This window comes from Pelodiscus sinensis, chromosome 5 (genome assembly GCF_049634645.1).
Source record: "Pelodiscus sinensis isolate JC-2024 chromosome 5, ASM4963464v1, whole genome shotgun sequence".
Taxonomy (NCBI): domain Eukaryota; kingdom Metazoa; phylum Chordata; order Testudines; family Trionychidae; genus Pelodiscus; species Pelodiscus sinensis.
Window position 1 is genome coordinate 65,985,221 of NC_134715.1, and position 15,564 is coordinate 66,000,784.

A 15,564-nucleotide genomic window follows, 5' to 3' on the forward strand; every position below is an offset into this window, starting at 1 on the left:
TGACTACAGGGGTTTGATCTCAAAGAGCCTTCTGGTGGAGATGATCACCATGAGGAAAGTGACTTTTCAAGAGAGAAGCTATGTGGAACAGGATGCTAGCAGCTCAAAGGGAAACCCCATGAGCTTTGACAAGACCAGGTTTAAGTTCCATAGGAAAAATCAGTTCATGAATCTGAGGGGAGATGCTTTCCAGGCCCTTGAGAAATCTAATCATAATCTTCTGGGCGAACACTGATCTCCTCTGCACTGCAAGGTAGAAGGCCAAGATGACTGCCAAGTCAACCTTTACAGATGAGCGCGCCATACCTTAACGTATTAGGTGGCGCAGATACTCAAAGATAGACTGCAGAGAAGACCAGGACAAAGAAAGATTCTACATGGACACTCAACAAGCAAAGTGTCTCCACTTTCTTCTACCTGGCAAGATTTGTCAAACTTGTTTTGATCAGACCTATTCTTCATGGTTCAGTCGTGCAATAAACATGATGTCAAGTGCAGGGAGGTGAGGTTTGGGTGAAGCAATTGGCTGTGGTCTTGTGAAATCAAATCTGGACAGGGCGGAAGTGTGAATGGAGTTGCTACTGAGAAGTCCAGATGATGCTAAAAGAAAATAGAACATATCCATATTCAAGTATTTCTGAAGGATGTGAACTGAGGCGCAGAGTAATCATGTAAATAGTGAAAGAGACATAACTAAGAGCACTAAGAGTGGAAATGCTCAAGTAGGCAAAGCAGAAAGCTTGCTTACTTTCTGTCCCTGAGAATGACTCCTCCATAGTTAGCTGTGCAAGAGGAATCACCAATTCAGCCGCTGCCACCTCCCATTTCTTACGCTCTACTAGAAGTGGATATTCTTCTTCTTTACTCTCTTCAGCCACAACTGTCTGACAGGTGTTGTTTAGCTCCTTTATTCCTTTTACATCTTCCTGTGTTTTAAGATTTTGATTCAATCTTCTTAGTATTTCTCTTTTATTCTGAAAAAGGGCAAAAACAGAACTGTTAAATTATTCTAAATTCAGAATGGAAAGCAACAGGAAAACTGAATAAAACCAAATGTAACTGGACTTACTTGCATAGCAAGATCCACCTTTTTTGTTTCCTCTGAGGTTTCCTGGATAGCAGTTGCATTTTCATCCTTTAGAAACAGGAAGCATGCAATTAAATAAAAGGAAGCAAGTCAGAAAAATATCTTTAAAATATTTATAGTCTGTACTGGGCTAAATATTTATAGTCTGTACTGGGCTAAGCCTCTTTAAACATTTCTCCATTGATAAATTTTGACTCTTAATTCTTGTACGATAATTCTGTTATGTAGCTTGCCTCTGAGAATTTCAAGGACAAATTTGTCTTGGAAACATTCTATACCTGGAAGTTAATAGTTTTGGTTTTTTTAAATGAGTCTGTGTAAGCAGACATTAAAAAGGATCAGAGCATAAACTAGGGGAGATCAAGTAGCATATTATGTATGAACACTCACATCCATGCCTTAATTTAAGGTTGAGTGACTCCTGAAAGAACAGAAGAAGGATGAGGTCAGAGTTAAGGTACTCCAACACAAAAAGAAAAAGGGATGGGAAGCTATAAAATCTTCATTACAAATAAATGTAGAGAGGCTAGGAAGTGCTTGAATTTGAGTAGGAAGAAGAAAGAAAGAAACATCTCAATATCTGAGCACAAAGTAATCAGTTTTATCAGAAGTAGCCAATCAGATCAAGCAGAATGAGAAAAAAAATGGATCAATGATTATTTCAAAAAATACAAAAGCTATTACATTGGCAGCTATATAAAACCAATTTATGGTGGCCCCTTATTTATGGCTACATTGAGATTTTTAGCAAGTATTTTTAAATTTTAAGTCATACAGAAATGTATACAGGAGCTTAAGTATTTGAAAGGTTTTGCTATTAGAAATATTAAGCAGCAATTTTAATCTGTGAAATAAAAAAAAGGTTATGTACCTTCCATTCCATGTAAGTGTGCACCACGTCATCAAAAGTTTTTTTCCTTAGCAGTACCTGTTGGGCCAGCAGGGGAGCCCCCCCTGACTGGCGCCGGTATATCAGCTAACATATACCCCTGCTGGCTCTGTACCACCCTCAATTCCTCCTTACTGGACTACTTTGAAGTGGAGGTGAGCTGAATTTGGAATGGACATGAGTAACACATCTCGAAGAACAACAGTTACGAAGGTAAGTAACCATTTTTTCTTCTTCAAGAGATTGCTCATGTTCCTTCCACATAGGTGACTCCAAAGCAGAAACCCAAGGAGGCAGGGTCAGAGTTCTAACCTTCAACTGACTGGACGACAGCCCCCCCCCCCCCCCACTCAGGCTGCGTCCTCCCTCGCTTGATGATCCAGCGCATAATGACTGGCAAAAGTGTGGACCGAAGACCATGAGACAGCCCTGGAGATGTCCACGATAGGCACCCGGGCCACAAATGCTGTAGAAGAGACCTGGGCCCAATACTCCTTGATACAAGACGTAATCAATGAAGAAATCCTCAGCTCAGAGACCAGCTGCCCCTGCAGCTTCTCTGCAATTGCTAGAAAGAGCTTTGAGAACTTACAGAAGAGCTTTGTTCTTTCCAAATAAAAAACTAAAACTCTCCTAACATCTAAAGTGTGTAACACCAGCTGTTCCTTACCTGAAGCATGGAGTTTGGGGTAAAAAACTGGGAGGAAAATATCTTGGGACACATGAAAGCGAGACACCACCTTCAGAAGGAATGCGGGTGGGGGTGTAATCTGATCTTAGCCATAAAGAAAAGTGTGTATGGGGGTCCGAGCTGAGAGCCCTCAACTTGGACACACACCTGGCTGATGTGACAGCCACCAGGAAAACACCTTCCAAGAAAGGTGCAGCAGCGAGCATGTTGCCGGGGCTCAAAGGAAGGCCCCATGAGTTTGGACAGGACCAGGCTGAAGTCCCATTAGGGGATGGGCTGATGGACATGCAGAGAAAGCCTTTCAGAAACCTATGTACCATGGGATCTGTGAAGAGAGTCTTGCCCCGGGAGCCCAAGTGGAAAGTGGAGATGGCTGTCAGGTGTACCCTAACTGAGGAGGAAGATAACCCCTATAATGTAAGATCCAGGAGTTAGTCCAGGACCAGCAGGATCTGGACCTCCATGGATGATACCCCCTCTTCTGGACAGCTCAGAGAAGCACTTCTACTTAGCTCGGTGAGTGGCCCTTGTGGAAGGTTTCCTACTCCCAAGCAAGACCTCCTGCACCCGCTCCAAACACTGCCACTGTCAGCCATGGAGCTTCCATGCCATTAGGTGCAAGGGTCACAGGTTCGGATGACCAAGTCTGCCAAAGTCCTGCGTGATGCATTCCAGGTCCAATGGGAGAGTGACTGGCCTCTCGCAGGACAGACTCAAGAGAAACATGAACATGCTGCCTGGGCCACGCTGGCACAATGAGGATCAGGGGCACCCTGAATTTCCAAACACGCAGGAGCACCTTGTGGACCAGCGGGAAAGGTGGGAAGGCATAAAATAGACCCTGGGACTAGAGGGCAAGGAGCACGTCTCCCTGGAAGCCCCACCCCAGCCTCATGAGGGAACAGAACCTTAGGTACTTTCTGTTCTGCCTGGTGGCAAACAGGTCCAGAAGGGGAAACCCTCACTTGCAGAAAACTTGGAGATCTGCTACATCCCCTCTGAGGGACCACACATGGCTGGTGAAGGACCTGCGCAGTTGATCCGCCAGAATATTCTGGGACCCCGGGAGATAGGAGGCAACTGGGTGAATATCCACTCCTATGCATAGCTCACAGAGCTGAAGAGCTTCCTGACAGAGGAGAGGGGAGCAGGCCCCACCCTGCCTGTTGATATAGGTGACCACTGACATACTGTCAGAAAGGACCGTTTTGTCCCTTAGCTGAGGGAGAAAGGCCACACAGGTGAGGCAGACTGCCTGCAGCTCCCTGACATTGATATGCAGGGAGAAGTCATCCTTTGGTTACATACCTTGGGTCCGCATGTCTCCAAGGAGAGGCCCCTAACCAGTGTCGGATGCGACCATCACTAACCAGAGGGTCAGCGGAAGTCTGGAGAATGGGACTCCAGTGCAAACCGCGCCTCCTCTTAGGTCAGCAGTCTAAAGAACGCACTACCTCAGGTGGAACTGTCACGAGATTGTCCCAAGAGTGCAGACGGGTTGTGAACCTGCACAAGCTGCAACTGTAGTGGACGCATGCGAAGGCTGGAGTGCATGCAAAATCTGGCCATGGTCATCGGGAACCCTGGCATATCCTGGACAACAACTTTGAGCACCAGGAAGTGGGATCTGGGAAGGGAGGCCATGGCCGACACTGAGTCCAGGTAAGCCCCCAAAAACTCTATGACCTGGGTGGGAAGCACGGTTGACTTGGTCACATTCAAGAGCAGCCCCAGCTTGTGAAAAAGGTCTTGCACTAGAGCAGCTGATCTGAAGAAGAGTCTTGAAGGAGCCAGTCGTCCTGGTAAGGGAACACCTGGACACCCTGCTTTCTCAGTGCAGCGGCCACAACGGCCATACATTTCGTGAACACTTGAGGGCCCCCCTTCTAACTTTTCCAGGACCCAATAGTCCGGGGTAATGGATTCCCAGGCCTGGCAGAAAGGAAACAGGCGGTCCTTGAACAGGAAAGTTGGGGCTGGGAAGTAGTCCTGCAGCATACCCTCAAAATCCTTGATGGGACCCTGAGGGCTTATTGGATGGGCCCTATCCATGATCCAGGGCTGGAGAGGATAGGTATCTGCTGTTCCTCCCATTACAGTTTCTCCCTCTGTGGCGGAAGAAATTGGGGCGGGTGCCCTGCGGAGAGGGCCTAAGGGTGTGCCTGACAGACAGGGAACACTGTTGATTAACTGGGGTATGGATTCCCAGGGACTTTAAGGTAGCCCTGGTGTCCTTAAGACCGTTTAGGCATTGGTCAGTCTGCTCGAAGAGGGATGAACCCTCAAATGGAAGGTCTTGAATAGTGCCCCCCAAGCTCTAGACCACATCAGATACCTGCAGCCAAGAGTTGCAATGCAGAACAAGTCCCACAGTGTGGGAGGCTGCATCAGCCACGTCCAGGACAACCTGGAGAGCAGCCCCAGAAACGGCTCTGCCCTCTTCTACTTGGGCTCCGAACTCAGGCCGAGATTCCCTAGGGATCAGCCAGGCAAACTTGCCCACATTCACCCAGGTGTTATATGTGTAGGAACTCAGTGCAACCTGCTGGTTCGCTATGTGAAGTTGAAGACTTCTAGATGCGTAGGCCTTTCTGCCCAAAAGGTCCATTTTCTTGGCGTTCTGCTTTTGGGGGGTGGCATCCAGCTATCCCCACTTCTCCCTCTGGTTCAATGCCTGAACCACCAGGGACCCTGAGGCAGTTGGAAAAAATGGTGTTCATTCCCCTCCTGCAGTAGGAAATACCTCAGCTCAACCCTTTTGTCTGTCGGCAAGATAGAGGCTGGGGTTGGCCAGAATGTCTTTGTGATCTTGGCCATGATCTTATGAATTGGCAGGGCCACTCTGGTAGGAGTGTCAGCCTTCAGGAGGTTGACCAGAGGATCCAAATCCTCAGACACCCTCTCTGCCTGGACTCCCAAACTCACATCACTGGTGCGTCCGTCCAGCGGGGCATGCCTGGGCCCCACGACTTTAAGTCCTGTGAGAAGTGCCAGAAGTCTATGCCCTGCAGAGACTCTTATGCAGCTTGTCTTAAGCACCTCGGAGAGGCCCACTTGTCTGAGGCCTATAAGATCTGCAAGACCTGTAAGCTGTGTAACAAATGGGAAAGGGAGTCTTGCTTGAAGATTATACTGATGGAGGTGGCCTGGAAGCTTACAGGGAAGAGGGCCAGCCATGGCTGAGGGAAAAAAGGTGGGCAGTCCAGCTGGAGACAGCGCAGGATCGGGGATGGAGCCCCCAGCTGCCACAGCCCGCAGCAGCAAAGGGCTGGGGTCAGAGATCCCCAGCAGCTTGTGTTGGCATGGGGTCAGAGCCCCATGGCAGTTCCTGGGAACATGGGGCTGGGTTTGTAGCCCTATGGCAGCATGGAACTGGGGTTGGAGTCCCATGGCAGCTTCTGCAGCGTGGGTCTGTGACCGGAGCCCCATAGCAGCCCCCTGGACAGCAGAGCTGTGGCCAGAGCCCCACGGCAGTCCACGGCAAGCAGGGCTGGACTCCTGTGGCAGAGGCTGGAGCCTGTGATGCCCAAGGAGTTGGCAGCAGCTAGGCAATTAGCCCAGCCAGGTTGGGGGGAGGAAAGGGCAAGAGAAGGTGCCTGCTGGGGCAGCCTGCTGGCAGCAGATAATGGGACTGGGGGCTGGCGGCAGGAGATCTTTGTCCAGCAAATACTCTCATTCAGGGCCGGACAGGTCTCTATGGTTCCAGACCTGGGAGGTCCAACCAGAACAACTTTCTAGAAGGGGAAAAAAGAGTGGGTGGAATCACGTGTCAATGGATGTTGACGAAGCAGAATGAATGGTGCTGTGCACCACTAAGAATTTGCTAGAATATAGAAAATCCTGAAACGTAAGTGGAGTATATGATAATAAGGGTCTACATAAACTCAAGAAGCTCATTGTTCAGAATTCAGTGTACTGATTTCACTAAATGTTTCTTGTTATAGTAAATGTGACAACTGACTGTTAATACTGTGAGTGATAGGCATTATCAAACATCTCTACTGAATTTATTTGACTTAACATTGTTGAGTTAGAAGTTGAAAGAAGTGGAAGGAAATAAGCAACTCAATGATGTACTAAAATGGAATTCTTGTAAGGTAAAATGTAAATCCTTGCCAACAGTTATTAAGCCACAAGATAAAAGATTTAGGATTATCACAAAAAATTGTGGAAATTGAAACAGTGTGGCTTGGGGGGGAGGGGTATTTCTCAGGAGCAAATATGCTACTTGATAAAATTATCAATTGAAGTAGAAAAGCAAATCATGTACAAGTTTGAGACCACATTTTTTTCAAAATGACAAAAAAAAAATTCACTGAATTGTAGCTACAATACTAATTTACATCTTTATTCCAGACCTTCCACCAGCTATTCACTCTAAGCTTCATTTTCATTTTCAACATCCAAATATGACGAGATCCATATCAATGATCAGACCATAAAAACAACTGCAAGTCAGACACACTCTTGGAACTTGATAAAAAAATTAGTTTTTAAAGTAGCACAAAGTGAATGATTTAAAGAAATATGAAGGACTGAGTTTAAATTTGTTCAGATGAGTAGATCAGACAATGGTTTACTACGAGATGTTTCAAATAGGAAAAAAAGGAACAAAGAAAGATGTAAAAGAATCAACATGACAATAATACAAGATGGATGGTTAACTATAAAGGAGACATGATGAGAAATTTAAGTATCCATATAGAGAAAAAATGGATTCTTACATATTTCTGTTGATTGTATATCTGAACTCCTCCCCCCTCCCCGAAGGATATCATGTCCCAATTGCTAAAGATACTATTCAAAGGCCCAATTCTGAAAACGCTTATGCATGTCATGGCCTTAATTTTGCTTCTGCTTTAGTTTTAGTGAAATCATTAAATGGATGTTCACAACAATAAAGTTAAGTTCACATTTGTTTGCAGGATTAAGGTCTCAGAATACAGAAAGAGCAATTGGCTATTGGCTCAGACAACAAAAATAATGGTGACACCAGTTACAATCTTCTGAAACTTCGGATACAGTTAGTAAACAATTTGAAACTCTGTAGAAAGTAGTAATACAAAACAGTTGTCCAAGTTCAAAAATTGTTTTGTAACCACCACCATACTGTCTGAGGTATACAGAAACAAAGGTGGGAAGAAAAAATAACTCATGCTTTAGCTTCCCAATGACATCACTCAAAGTTCCCAGACAGTGGGCAAAACCCTGGCCTCACTGGACTTTAATATGTATTAGCTAAAGTGATGATATGCTGGATTATTAGTGTTTGCACTGATAGTACATCAAGTTGACCAATCATAATTATAAATTATCTCTACGCAATGAACTTGATAGATATGTAATTTATACCAATACTAATTCCATCAATTTCTAAGGTATCTCATTAGAAACCTGCAGTGTTAAACAAAAATGTATAGATTCTGACAAGTCTTGGACTAATATATCTAAAATCTTGTGCCAGATAAGCAGGTGTACTCATTTTAGATTTTAAGGAAATACCTACCACACCCACTTCCTTCAAAGCTGAAGTCATAGAGATAACTGGTGTACTGGGTTTCAATGGAAGTTGTGGTTTGGCAGGAGGTCCTCCAGGTTCTTGTTGCCCAAGGATAGAACTAGCCCCAGCTGCCATCACATTAAAAGGCACCATAGGATTCTTTACCCCTTTGGCTTCCAACTGTGTTTAAAAAAAAAAAAAAAAAAGCCATTGTATTTTACGTAAGTCAACAAAAATAGTATAGGTTGAAACTCTCTAGTCTGGCAACATCCATGGTCCAGGATGATTTTAGTTACCCCAATGTTCACTTATTATGGCTATGGCTAAATTTCCCACAGTCCCATAAAGTTTGTTTCCTGCTACCAGTTCTGTGTCTCAGTGTTCTGTGCTATTATTTACCGTATTTTCTGGCGTATAAGACGACTTTTTATGCTAAAAAACATCCCCCAAAAATTGGGGGTCATCTTATATGCCGGGGCTTTTCTCGCCCCGGAGGACACAGACTGCGGGACCTCGTGGTCCCGCCGCCTGTGTACTCCGGGGTGAGAAAAGCTGTTCCGCGTCTCCCTGGTCTGCAGACCAGGAAGACGTGGAGCAAAGCCGCGGAGGGGCCCCGCTACCCAAGCCCCTCCGCGGCTTTGCGAAGCCTCGGGGGAAGCCGGCAGTGGGGCAGCCCAGACGCGCCGCGGCTGGCCCGCTGCCGGCGTCCTCAGAGGCTTTGCTCCCGGTGCCCCTGGTCTGCTGGGGACCGTCTCCAGCAGACCAGGGACACCGGGAGCAAAGCCAGGGAGGCGGAGGGGTCCCGCGCCTCTGAGGCTTTGCTCTGGCAAAGCCTCAGAGGCGCAGGACCCCGCCACGGCTGCAGCTTTGCTCCCGGTGCCCCTGGTCTGCTGGGGACCGTCTCCAGCAGACCAGGGACACCGGGAGCAAAGCTTGGGAGGCGGAGGGGTCCCGCGCCTCTGAGGCTTTGCTCTGGCAAAGCTTGGGAGGCGCGGGACCCCGCCACGGCTGCAGCTTTGCTCCCGGTGCCCCTGGTCTGCTGGGGACCGTCTCCAGCAGACCAGGGACACCGGGAGCAAAGCTTGGGAGGCGGAGGGGCGCTGCCGGTTGGCCTCTTAAGGGGGGGTAGTCTTATACGGCGAGTATAAGATGAAAACCTATCTTTTAACTAGAAAATTAGGGGGTCGTCTTATACGCCCAGTCGCCTTATACGCCGGAAAATACGGTAGTTCTAATTTACCCCTAAATGTCTATTAAGAGCCTGGCAAGCAGTGGAAGCATTGGTAATGCTGTTAGACAACACTGACCTCCCGTGGTTCGGCATCAGTCAGATTCCCAAGATGCCAGGCTAGAGAGGTTCAACCTGTACAAAGTTATGAATGTACCATGACTATTAAATCTAAAATGAGAATGCCAGTTGCATTTAATCCTATGACAGAAAAAGACTGCTTCACCTTAAAATTAGCAACAGTTGAGAGCTCGTTTGAGGAACTAAAAATAAGCAGTAAATATCTTCCATGTATAAAAGCAGGTGTTAGATTTATGATTCTTAAGTTATTATGGAAGAGCAACCCTATACACTGAAGGCTCAACTCATGTGAACTCAAGTGACAATACAGTAAAGAGGAAAATTCTAAACTTAGCAAAACTTGAAAAAGGAGGTAGAAGAAGAAATAAAAGGCTTCTGCATTTAAGTGCTAACAAAGGTTATAATTAAAAAAAATTATACAATTAGAAATATGAGACATCAGCCAGACTGATGTGTAGACAGTTAAGATTTCAAACCAAAATTAGTTATCACAGTAAAGGCATGATAAACTGTGGATGGTGGAACCCTCTGAAAAGATCATATCAGAATATGGACATGCAAAAGTCATAGTTCAGTGATCTCAAATACTCACACATAGGGGTTTTTTTTATTTACATGATTTAATTTAACAGGATACCTTTAAAATAGTTAATGATATAATTGTTTTAAAAAAAACCTGTACATACCTATCAAATACTAAAAAGCCTTGCTGTAGGGAGGGAAGTGGAATCACACCACAAGACTGAAAGTTTCTCCACTTATTGCTGGGGAACAAGACAGTACATAACATTTGTACTTTCCCCCTTTTGAAATTTTTCCCAAAATGAACTTTTTGCCTGAGCATTTAAAATAAAAAAATTAAAAAAAAAAGAGTAGCATTCTTGGATGTTAGATTTTATGTAAACCTGCTTTTAGCATTTTCAGATAATTTCACTACTAAATTCAGCTTTAAATTCAGAACAGCAGTGCCTGAAAACAGCACTATACTCTATCAAACCTTGAAAACAAGTATAAATTATGTAAAATTCTTGCCACTGTTGCAGTTCATTACATCAGTAGAAACTAGGGATGTTAGGTACTGTATAATTGAATAATTGCGTAACTGCATCAAATTTTAGTGGTTACACAACTATTCAATAGTCCCCGCGGGCGGGGCCGGCAGCCAGCGTGCTCCTGGCCCCACTTCTAGGGAGCCCTCTGCCACCTCACACTGCTGTCTCTGTATCAGAGGCAGCAGCATGGGTGTCAGGGGGTGTCATGTTACTGAATTTGAGGAAAGCAGCCAGATCACTGCTGCACCCATAGGTGGGGGTGTTGACCCCAGAAATGGTATAAAAGGGGGCCATGTGGGGTGTTGAATAGAAGCTTACTGTCTGCTGATCCTGTGTACGCTATTCATGTGATTGTATAATGTCTGTGTGTGTAGTTAGGAATCTGTAATCTGTGTGGATACTGAATATTTCTCTGAATGTGGTTGAGCATTGGACAGAGCCCAGCCTATGGACATGCTAATTAGCGAGGCCCTGTGGGACAATGGCACTCAATGGGCCAAGGACACACCTAAAGCATGAGGGCGGACACCTGAGAGCTGCCAGCAGGGAACACAGAGGAATAAGCAGTGGGCCAGGTGACCTGCTGTAGCCAAGAAGAGACCAGGAAGGAGGGATAAATAGGCCATGTGGCGGACTCCATCTTGGTCTTCAGCTCAGCACTTCATCCCAGAGGCAGCAATGCAGGGATCGAAGAGCCAGAAAGACCTGTGGACCCATTCTGATCCCAGGATGTGCAACAAGGACTTTTAAACCAGCAGCTGTAACATCTCTGCTAGAGCCTGCATCAAGAACTGGGAGATTCGATGCATGTAATGTACTATTCTTTAACAACCTTACTCTCATGCTTTTCTTTATTGTAGTAATAAACCTTTAGTTGCTAGATGCTAAAGGATTGGCTCAGCGTGATTTCTGGGTAAGGTCCAGAGGGTAAATTGACCAGGGATCTGTGGCTGGTTTCTTGGAACCGGCCAGAACTTGTTCGGGGTAGGTGGGATTGGGTTCCAAGACCCCCCACCGGTGTATGAGGCCCGGGGCCATCTGGGGCACAGATATTGCTGGAGTGTCAGAAGGGTTTTGCTCGTGAGGCTTCAGGCAGGCTGCTGAAGCGCTCTGTGGGACTGGTTTGTGGCCTGTTTGGAGAGGTCACCAGTCTGGGGGCTGTAAGGAGCCCCGGATTTGAGCAATTCGCCCTGAGCGGACGCCCTCAGCTGTGCCCAGACTGGCCCAGTCAGTCACAGGGGGGCAGGCGGGAGCTGGTTCATGAGAGCAGCTGGTTTAAAAAGGTAGCAGTGAGGGGCAGCAGCAGCTTCTGTCTACAGAGGCAGCAAGGGGAATGCATGTAGTTGACAGGTAACCCAGGCTTTTTTGTTAATTTTGTAGCTGACTACACTATGATAACCCTAGTGGAAACCAGTTAAAATCCCTTATAATCACTGTTGTTCATTCATTAAAGATTTTATAATAGTTGAGCACAGCTTATCAACTGACAAATTCCTAGGCAGTATAAAAGGGACAAATAATTTCACGTTTCATGCTTCCTCAACAGTTCACCAGCTGTACTCTTTCAATATTTCCTACTTACGAGTATCAAAGCACTTTCCTTTTATGTTATTTTACCAATATGACTTTTTACTCCAAAGTTTTTATGACTAAAACAGCATATCTTGTAATCGTACATAAAATAGTACAATAGAACAACAGTAAATATTTCAATAGGATCCTAATGATTTTTTTAAGTTTAGTAGTTTTTTTAAACTTAAGCCAAAATTTTCATATCAGGGTGCCAGAAATTAAGATGATACCTAAGAGCACTCTGACTTTTGTGAGAGAGAGTTCAGTTTTAGCAGTCAAAACTAAAATTACTGAATTTGAAAATCTTGGGCTTGATATTTTAGTCATATGAAGAAAAAAAGTTAACTCTGTACTCTTCGCTCAAAGACAGAGTCTGAGGAGCTGTCATTCCAAATATAATAGATATTGTGTAAAAGCTAATTTTTTTCTTACATGTTCTTCCCATGCTTTCTTCTCTCTTTCATATGCCTCTCTTCTCTTTCGCTCTAGTTGCTCTTTGAGAACTGCAGCTCGTGCGTTTGCTTGGGCCTACACATAAGAAAAAAAATAGGCTTCAATCCAATGCAGCAGTTCTTCAACTTCTTCATTCTGTAGACTGCTTCAAATGAAACACCACAGATGCTCAGTTCAATTCTCAATATATGCCACTTGTCATATTTGACATGCAAACTACTAAGTACGACACATGAAATTCATACAAAAGTTCCACAAACAAGTTGGTGAACTAAATAAGTAAACCAAGTTTTTTAAAAAACCATCCTGTTTCAAACATATTTTAAAAGGAGAGAATTTCAAAATGTACTTGTACACTTTTTATGCAAACAAAATGGAAACTAAAACCTTGAACTAAAGGAGCTCAAAGATGAAATTTTCAGTACAGAAATCCAAGATGATCGTTTACTCAGAAAACCTTACTTATGTGAAAACAAGCATTAAATAAAACAATTTTCATTTATGTATATAATACATATACAGCAAAGACCAAAATAAGTTGCTTTAATCTTAACAAAACAGTCACATTTGTTTTCACATTGCACATTTTCCCAATAACTTTAAAGGACATACACTTATTGTTAGAAGAAATTATGGAGCAGAATTCAGACCAAAAGCTCTTAGCTTTGTATACGCCCTGTAGTTTGCTAAAGAAATGCAATTTTGAAATTAAGCTCTGAAGCCTTAGTCACAACTATGTGTGTGATAGGCCTGAAGACAAAGCACGTAAGAGCATCTGCAAAGTCTTTCCATGCCTGTGTTCAATTAACTCAACCCCCACTCAAAAAAGCCCACCTCACTAGGCAGATTACTCATGGTGCACTGAGTCTTCATCATTTCCCTCATCACATTTCCCATCATGCCCACACCAAACTGAGTAATAGTAAGAATAGTTTCACTAAAAACGTAGCTTGCTTTTTTTTAAATATATGTCAAACTGTGACTAAAAAATAAGCTTAAGAATGGAATTTATGTTAATTAATAGTTTTGCTACTGCAATGAGGTAAAATTCAAAGTACAGTAAAACTCCGATGGTCTGGCATCTGATGGTCCGGCACTCCTGATGGTCCGGCACCATCAGGAACCCGGAAGAGCTCCAGGCAGCCAGACCATTGGAGCTGCTCTGCCCCCAGCTTCCCCGATTCAGCCGTTGCTGAAACTGACCAGCGGCTGAATCGGGGAAGCCGGGGACAGAGCAGCTGGGGTGCTGTCGGGTAAGTCCCATAGCGCTGCTCCTCGGGGCTGCGGGACCCAACCCGGCAACACCCCAGCTGTCCCCGATTCAGCCGCTGCTGAAACTGACCCCCAAGCACCTACTCCTGCTCTCCCTCTTGCTGCCTGTAATAGAGAGGCACCAAGGCGGGGTTGGAGCAACTAGTCTAGTCAACTAGTTGCTTACATCCCTACACGTACCTACTGCAGATGATAACTGTACCACTGTTATATATAGCTTGATACAAACCAAATAGAAGAATTTTAAGGAATTTACTCTAAACCTCCCTCCCCCCCCCCGTTACCTTCAGTGCTTCAATTTTTTTGCGTCTCAATTCTGCTTCTTCATTTGCTTCTTGTGCATCAGATCCAGCAGCTTCATTCTGAATATAAAGGAAGAGTTCTTAAAAGTCACAGCTAGCTCACAGATTTATACATCTGAAGGGACCACTGTGATCAGCTTGTCCGATTACCTACGTAACACAGGCAGTAACATTTCACTCACTAATTCCTGCATCAAGGTCAATCACTTATGGTTGAACTGGAAAGCATCCTTTAGGAATAAATCTAGTCCAAATTTAAAGTTTGGAATTTTTACGAAGTAGTAAAAAATAATTCTTTTAAAAAGTACTCCATGTATGAAAACTCCTTTTAATCTAGTTACACTATAAATATATTCAGCATGTGTTTCTATTAAGAGCAATAAACACATTAACACAATATTATGGTTAATGTGTTTAACATCATGCTTAGCATCATGAAATTGGAAAATTAAGCATGAATGTACAACTTGAACCCTGTCTGTATGCATTACAAAGTCATCTCTAATTATGCCATCACATACTGTTAGTCTGTATTTAACAGAAGTATTTTTGAAAAAGGCAGCAGATGGGCCAAAGTCTGAGGTATGGTCATTACCTAAGCACAGCAAGCACCTATTAAGGGGTGCACAAGCATTACAAGTCAGGCATACGTTAAACCTTAGGGATTTAGCTTCTGCCATCATATCATAGCTAGAGTCTGTTAATGGAGGCAAACCTCATGCTTACTAACTAGAAGAGAAAGTGTATGCACCACTGGGCAACTAAAAAATATCTAACGGAGAACTAAATACTAGTAAGGTGGCAGAGAAGTAGGCATACACAAGAATTTTGTTTCAGTGACACAAAGAATAAAAAGGAATTGAGACACAAATGGGCCTTCTTCTCCCTTTATATAAAGCCCTCTGCAGATACAAGATTTGTATCTAGAACCTTGCAAATTTGTGGATATCTGCTTTGAAAATCCACAGATCACTTTTTACAGATGCGGATATCAATTTTGTATCTGCATCCATATCCATATCCACAAAATGAGCCAAGGATATCCACATTAATATCCATAGATGCAGTTACCTGCAATACCTATAGATTTGCAGGGGCTCTATCTTTATGCCTTAAGAAGTAATGAGGTATGAGGCCATCCAGGATATAGTTGTGGCCCCATAAACATTTCTGGTCCAAAGAATCAGATCTCATGCACGTGCGACACAAGCACACCAGAAGTGGAAGCCATATGAACAATTACTTGAGGAAGCCACATGAATGTAAGTGAAACCAGTGTTCTAATGCATATACAAAGGGTTCAGACGTCATATTGAGATGTTGATCTTAACTTTCAGATTTTATGACTTGAGTGCTTAACTGTAAAACCGTACACTGCACTGGACAGTTCTTTCACATTGCATTTCCATGGAGTTTTCAAAATTCCACATATTTTTA

At 44.2% G+C, this 15,564-nt stretch overlaps 1 protein-coding gene across 9 annotated transcripts in view; it reads right to left on the minus strand.

Moving 5' to 3' along the window:
- The window catches only part of NEK1 (NIMA related kinase 1), a 141,222-nt gene that overhangs the window by 40,611 nt on the left and 85,047 nt on the right, over positions 1-15,564 (minus strand). For 8 of the 9 annotated variants that reach the window (XM_025185930.2, XM_075931131.1, XM_006111682.4 and 5 more), the window contains 5 exons: positions 14,110-14,187; positions 12,533-12,628; positions 8,174-8,347; positions 1,070-1,135; positions 749-974 (listed from right to left, as the gene is read on the minus strand). In XM_025185930.2, the coding sequence (XP_025041715.2) occupies positions 749-974; positions 1,070-1,135; positions 8,174-8,347; positions 12,533-12,628; positions 14,110-14,187 (640 nt within the window). The remainder of the gene's footprint in view (positions 1-748; positions 975-1,069; positions 1,136-8,173; positions 8,348-12,532; positions 12,629-14,109; positions 14,188-15,564) is intronic. The other variant, XM_006111681.4, reaches the window with a different exon arrangement.